This window comes from Equus quagga, chromosome 12, assembly GCF_021613505.1.
Source record: "Equus quagga isolate Etosha38 chromosome 12, UCLA_HA_Equagga_1.0, whole genome shotgun sequence".
Classification (NCBI taxonomy): domain Eukaryota; kingdom Metazoa; phylum Chordata; class Mammalia; order Perissodactyla; family Equidae; genus Equus; species Equus quagga.
Window position 1 is genome coordinate 85,111,143 of NC_060278.1, and position 7,090 is coordinate 85,118,232.

At 53.9% G+C, this 7,090-nt stretch overlaps 1 protein-coding gene across 1 annotated transcript; it reads right to left on the bottom strand.

The window, feature by feature from the left end:
• Positions 1–1,165: 1,165 nt before the first annotated feature.
• LOC124248973 (putative testis-specific Y-encoded-like protein 3) lies at positions 1,166–4,903 on the bottom strand. The gene has a single exon (XM_046679663.1). The coding sequence runs from the start codon at positions 4,618–4,620 to the stop codon at positions 3,532–3,534; it is 1,089 nt and encodes a 362-aa protein (XP_046535619.1). The 5' UTR covers positions 4,621–4,903; the 3' UTR covers positions 1,166–3,531.
• Positions 4,904–7,090: the final 2,187 nt, after the last annotated feature.

Sequence of the window (7,090 nt, forward strand, 5' to 3'; positions counted from 1 at the left end):
AAACGGCCTGAGCCCCCAACAGCCTTCCTTCTGCCCAGCAATCACACCTAGGGCACATGCTGTGCCCTGAACACATCATGCATTTTCTATCCCAGCGCCTTTGATCGTGCTGTTTGCTCTGTCAGGAATTCCCTTCTCCAGCCCCTTTCTAGACCACGGCCCAGGCTTCAAAGCCCAGGTCCAGGGTCCATTTCAGAGAAGTCTCCATCCTCTGATCCCACGTCACCCAGTGTGGATGAGCTGTATGCCAAGCTGGACTTCGGTGGGTGCTGTCTCTTTGGGGTGACTGTTATATCTCAGTTAGGCCTCTTGTCCTGGTTTAATTATTAGTAGTGTCCCTTTCACGCCCAGATGTGTTCCAGCTGGATGACAAGTTATATGGTCACCCTTCGTTGCCCCCACCCTTCTCTGCCCAACTGAAATCCTCTGGGCAGGATCCACACTGTCAGGGCCCAGCACAACACTCTGACATAGCTGGTAGTCATTCGCTCACACAAGTCACTTTTGAGGTGCACGTGGGACAAAGCAGCAGACAGATATGTCCCTATTCTCCTGACACATGTTGGAGGGGAAGGAAGGTAAGAAAACAAGATCACCTCAGAGTTACAAGTGACATGGAGAAAATCACGAGAGGAGGGAAGAAGAGACGGGAAGGGGTCCGTGGTGACTCTACAGACAGGCCAGGCAGGGAAGGCCTCTCAAGAAGCATTTGACTGAGGCCTGGAAACTCAGGGAGCCAGCGATGAGAATATCTGCAAGAAGCAAACTCCAGAGAGAGAAAAGCAAGTGCCAAAACCCTGAAGTTAGAAAGTGCAAAGTTTGTTTAAGGAGCAGCAGAGAGGCGAGTGTGGGGGAGTGAGGGGGAGCGATGGGAGATGGCTGCATGGAGTAGAAAATGCTGGGCTTTGTCAGCCACGATAAGGACTTAGGAGGGTTTTTTTCGCCTGCCAATGGAGGATTTTGGATGGGGGGAGTAACATGTTCTCAGTTATTTTTTCCCCAGACTGAAAGGTTTTTATTTTTTCATCATGCATACAGAAGACAAAGTACCGACTCCTCCTCCAACTGGACAAAGGCACCTCATGAATACTCTGTTTAGAAGCAGAGATGTCAGTTACAGCAATGTCAATCACAACATGGCCACTGGGGCTCAGAATCAAGACCATCAGAGTTACAGATTTATTTTTGGAGGTTATCCTCACAAAACATGAGGAACATGGTAACAATTTCCGGTCTTAAGTCCTACAAAACCACCCTATTCAAACTACTTCTAAGTACAGGGTGATATTAACAGACCACAACAACTTGATTACAATCCCGAATAGCTACAAAGTTTCCAAATGGCAGAGAAAGATTACACTGACATTCTTATAAATGTTCTCAACTAAAAGCAACAAGCAGGCGTGGACAGCTCAGTTTCCCCCGTCTGAAGAACCAGAGAAGGGGATGCCTAGGGTCTTCCTTAAAAGCAGCAAAATGAAAAACTATATATAGCAGTAACTTTCTACGTACACAAGGTCACACCTGGACTGAGACAGCCTCTAAAGTTGCAGCGTTCTGTTATTCTTCTCATTTTAAAAACCTACTGGTCAATCAAAAAAGTTAGGAAGTGGGGCTGGCTCAGTGGTGTAGTGGTTAAGGTCACACGCTCAGCTTCAGTGGCCCAGGGTTTGTGGGTTCAGATCCCAGGTGCAGACCTACACACCACTCAAGCTATGTTGTGGAAGCGTCCCACATGCAAAATAGAAGATTGGCACAGACGTTAGCTCAGTGACAATCTTCCTCAAGGAAAAAGAGTTAGATTGGCAATGAATGTTAGCTCAGGGCCAATCTCCCTCACAAAAGAAAAGTTAGGAAGAATCAAGGGGCTCTCCTCCCACCTCCCCATGGACTCTCAGCCATCTCTGCCTTTCTGGCTGGCTCTGGCCCTCCTGCACTCCCCTGCTGAGAGGACTTGCTCCTTTATTTTGTGTCAAGGTCTCCCCAGGGCCTGGGGAGCAGAAGACAAGGCCTTCCATGGGAAGGGGCCTGGATATGGTGACCCCCACAATTAAATGGAGACAGTCCTGAAAGCCTGCAGAGGGGGACTTGGTGGGGGCAGCTAGGCTCTTATACCTACAGGATCCCACGGGGGAGGTATGGACCCGCTGGAAGAAGAAAGTAGAGTTGGGGCCAAAGTTAGTCTAAAATGACACAGCACGAAACAAAAACAGTGAACTATCTCCTCCCCTGGGGAGCCAGACGTCTTGGTCTCTCTGTTCAGCAGCCCTGCTCTTTCCCCCCTTAAAGATCCCAGGCCTTGCTGACGGGGGCAGAGCCTGGGAGCAAAGCGGGCAAAGAGAGCCTGGGTAGCAGAAAACAACCTCCCCCTCTGCAGTCAACCAAAGACAGGCAAAGCCAACAAGAAAGCCGTCTCCTCAGCTGTCTGTGAAGAACCTTGCTGCTTCAGTTTATTTTCTGTTTCTGAGCTGTCACTTTAAAGAAAATAAAAAGATGTGCGATCTAGGCAGGTGCAGACAGCCTACATGACCAGAAACACCCCTCCCCAGCACCCCCAACCTGGCGGCCTAAAAACAGGTGGAGATGGTGGAGCTGGAGTCTGTGTGAATCCAGTGACGGGCTCAGGGTAGTAGGCTTCTGGAAGGGACCTCGTTGTTGCCTTGCCTTGAGCAAATGCCCAGATATGCCGGTGCTGCAGAGTTCCTGAGGGTTTGGGAGCTCTTGTTTGCATTGGCAGGTGGCCCACCTGGGTCCACAGGCAGTTCTTGAGGACCTTATAGACCTGGGAGCAGGTAACAAGATTAGTGGCAGCCTGGGCAAAACTCACGAGAAGGGCGATGGTACAGACCTCTGCAAGCTGACAGTAGGCCACAAGGTAGGATCAACACAGGGGTAAGAAGAGCAGCGTGGTCACAAACAATGCATTGCCCACTGCTTCATGCCCTTGACCTCACCCACGCCCAGCAGCCTTCTGCTGGCTGCATGCCCACTCTGCTAGATGCCCAACAGTCCAGTAGCCTGGCCTGTGGTCCCGAGGCCCTGGAATGTACAAGTCTGGTTGACAGCCAGCACCAAGTGCACCCATTTCATCTTGGGTGATGAGACTCAGCTTGCCACACAGTGTGCAGGACCAGCATAAATATGAAGCCCAGCACCTTGTAGCCTTGAAGTAGTAGGCCTCAAAGAGGCACTGGTCCTTCTAGCAATGACTTGTGGGTGCCCATGTCAAAAATGGATGGGAAGGCCATGATCAAAGGTCCAGGACATGAAGATGATGGCCGTACATGTCCATAGCATTGGGTGCTTGAGTAGACACTGGCAAGTGACAGTCACGTGATGCATGAAGGCCACATGGAAACAGAAGGGCTTGGCCACGAAGCCCACAATCTTGGAGCTGCATCCACTGAATGTCCAGAGGGGCCAGAGAGCAGAGAAGAGAAAGCAGACAGCAGGGTGCCATCACTGGCCTAAGCACAGGTCCACAGGAGGCAGAAGGGAACCTTATGTAGGGGCCAGGTCCCAGGGCAGGACTCAGCCAGACTGGAACCTGTAGGGCCTAGAAGGAGCCTCTGTGGGCCACCTGGCGAGGCCTCGCCTGGCTCTGTGGGGCCTATCCCCCAGCAGGTAGTATTGCAGGGGGTTGGGCCACAAGTCCTCTTTAATGATCTGGGCAACCCTGTCGGCCTCTGGAAGGCTGTGCTGTGAGAACCAGCTGAAGAAGCTGCGGACAGTGTCTCGGTTCCTGTGTACCAGAGCAGGGGGTTCCTGGCCCCGGTGCCAGCGGATGCGAGTTGCAACTGATACTACCCGACCTGAGGATCTGCACTCATATTCCTTCACGATCACCTTGTTCCGGAAGTAGGGGTTGCTCCAAAAGCGGAACTTGAACTTGCAGCCAGTCCTGGCATGCCTGAGCTCCCTCACCTCCAAATTCATCAGGTAGCAGAGCATGTCTTCATCTCGGGGGCTGATCATGGCTGACAGCTGCGGGTGGTTCAGGAAGGCGGTGACCCAGAAGCCAGGAATATTCTGGATAATGAAGCTCCTACGGGCTAGGTGCAAGCGGCGCATGCGCCCAAACCTGCGCTCGAGTTGCAGGTAGGCCCTATCCGCGTGGGCGCTCACAGCCTCCGGTTCCCACTGAATGGCCTCCAGTGGGTCCACAACCGGGCCATCCAGGTTAAGGGGCCCCAGGCCCTCCTGCGCCTCCGCCTCCGCCTCCACCTCCAGCTTCTCCACCACCTCCATATCCTCTCCCACTTGCTGCTTCGCCACCTCTCCCTCTGCCTCCTCCTCGAAGATGGCGCCTTCCTTAGTCGTCACTTCCTCGGCCTTCCCGCCAGCTCCAACCCGAGCCCTCCACCCCTCTGCACCACAGGTTTCTGGGGCCTCATCTTCGATAAGGCCGTTTTCCGGGCTCCGGTCAGTCGCCACAGAGGCCGCTTCCCGGCGCCCCGGGGCAGGCAAGGCGGTCCCGGGGCCGGCTACGGGGTCGATGTGCCCGCGTCTCCCGGCTTCTCGGGCCCCAGCCGCGGGGCCCGGGCGCGCGCCCCCTCCCTGCGCCGGGCCGGGCGACGGGCGCGCAGCAGTTTCCACGTCCCTCGCACCCTCGTCCGCCATCACCTGCGGGAGCCTCTGGCCTGCAGGGGCTCGGGGCACGGGCGACACTGCAGGCTCCGCGAGAGGGACGGCTCGGCGGCTGGCGGTGAGCGCGGGCGGGAGGCGGGGAGATGCGGTCTCCTCCTCCCGGGGGCGCGCTCCGCCCCTCGCGCCCCCCCTTTCCGGATGTGATTTGCAAGTGTCCCCCGACTGCGGGGGTCGAGGGGCCTGGAGGCTTGGCAGAGGGGCAGGGGGCTGCCCGGTGGGGGTGCGACCGCGGGCGCCGGACACGACTGGCCCCAGCTTAGTAGGGCGCTGGCCGTGGAGGTGGAGTGAAGTGCAGGGGTGTACCAATAAAGAGCAGTTCCCAGCAGGCACCAGGGGTCAGGCCCAAACCTGGTCACGGACAGAGAACCTTCCATCACAGCCACCACTCCAGGCGGTTACTGTTGCCCGTATCTGTGTATTTGCGGTAGGCAGGTGGGAGCTGCCCGGCGCCCACCCCCGACTACGGCTTTGGGACAGCTGTAGGACACTTGGAACTTTGCACAGGATAAATTAGCCGTATGCAGAGGGGTCATGAGGTATCCCTTGCACAGACTGACTAGACTCAAACTGGGCCCCGCAGATGATGGTGATTGTCGGGCACACGGAGGTGCTCAAATATTTATAAGAAAGGAAGAAACAAGGTCAGAGTAGAAGGATCTGGGGCAAGGGAAGCTCTCAAACACTGCCAACCAGGGAGCAAGTGGGCATCTGTCTGGTTTCCCTCACGTGAGGTGGATCCTTCTAGGCTGGTAGGCTGAAAGGTGGACATTGCTTCACCTTGTCCTAGGCCCGGGATCTACCCCTTGCTCTGTACCAGACATTTCACAAATGTGAACTCGTCTGAAGTACAGGGTCTACGCTTGGATAGGGTAAGATGGACCAGCCCCTGCAGCCCTGATCCTGCAAATGCATCCACACTTCTGTCCTCTCAGCTCCCAAACCTGTGGCCTATAGAGGTCAGTACACCTAATGCCCATACCCACTCCATCCCCGATCTGGAAGTCCTTGCCACCTCCTACAGAAAGCCTTCAGCCTCCTCCCATCCAATGGAAAGGTAGCCCTGAGCCTCCAGGCCCATCCTAGGGTATGCACGCCCTAGAGGGCAAGGTGGATTCCCTTGGGGCCCTAGCTGGTATCCGACTCATTGGGGTGACATTGAATATCTGTCAAGTAAATGGAAGGTCAAAGAGATGAAGAGCCAGCCCACTGCCTTTGTACACAAAACACCTGTTATATTAACACTTGTTAACGTTCCCTGGACTCTTGGGTTGGACTCGAGTGCCTTGCACTGCTTGGCTATGGACACTGGTTCCAATCCACAGAAAAGCTAGCTCAGCCTGAGCGCTGGATGGAAGAATCTCAGTAGAAGAGATGGGGCCCAGGACAGTGATGACTACCTTCGTTAAAGACTGGCCAAGCAATGGCGTCAGGTGAAGACACGTCAGCCTAACAGTCTGTCTGAATCCAATGGGTAGGCACAAGTGTGAGCAAGGTCAGGTCCTAACTATCACCAGCTGTGCACCTTGGGCAGTGGATGACATCTGTCTTCTTGAACAACCAGCATCCATTCCTCATTCTAACAGTACCCCAAATTTCCTTTGAGAAATCCCTCCTCCCCTCGTCTCAGCCTTGTCATCACTGGCTTATAGTGACTGGTTTAGGGATGGCACAGAACCCCATCAAGCCCAATAAGATAGGTGATGCTTACTGGGGCTTCTGAGTAACAAGACTCCTCTCCTGAGAGCCTGAAAAGGGTCCCTTTCTTTTCATAGTCGGCACTGTGTGAGAATGACAGGTGTGGAATGGTGGCAGCATTCTACTCCTACACAAAGGGACAAGCCACTTTGTAGGGCCTGAGAATGAAATCACAACTGCACAAGATAGGGCAGAGAGAAATAGGAATGCTAAGGCCAACCACGTTTGAGTCGCTGGGTCAATCCTAACCTAAAGAGTACTCTACATCTGGCATTTTCCGTTCTAAGAAATTTCATTGTTTAAGCGAGTTTTTTTTTCCTCCCCAGATCCCCCCAGTACATAGTTGTATATTTTAGTTGTGGGTCCTTCTAGTTGTGGCATGTGGGATACCGCCTCAACATGGCCTAATGAGTGGTGTCATGTCCGTGGCCCAGGATCTGAACCCTGGGCCGCTGAAGCGGAGTGTGCGAACTTAACCACTAGGCCATGGGGCCGGCCGCAACGCGTTTGATTTTTCTGACCCTTGCATCCAGGATTATGATGTGATGCCACTTACCTCAAAGATATCCCATTAAGATCTTTCATTTCAAAGTACAAAGTTTGTAGGTGCTAATGTGAAGGGTTGTTACTATCTGCCTACACTCACCATCCCCTTGGATGGTAAAGATGTCTGGAGATTCCAATTCTTCCCCAGGCTCTCTCCACCCCTTTCCCAATCAGACAGGTTCACAACTTCCAAACACATCAT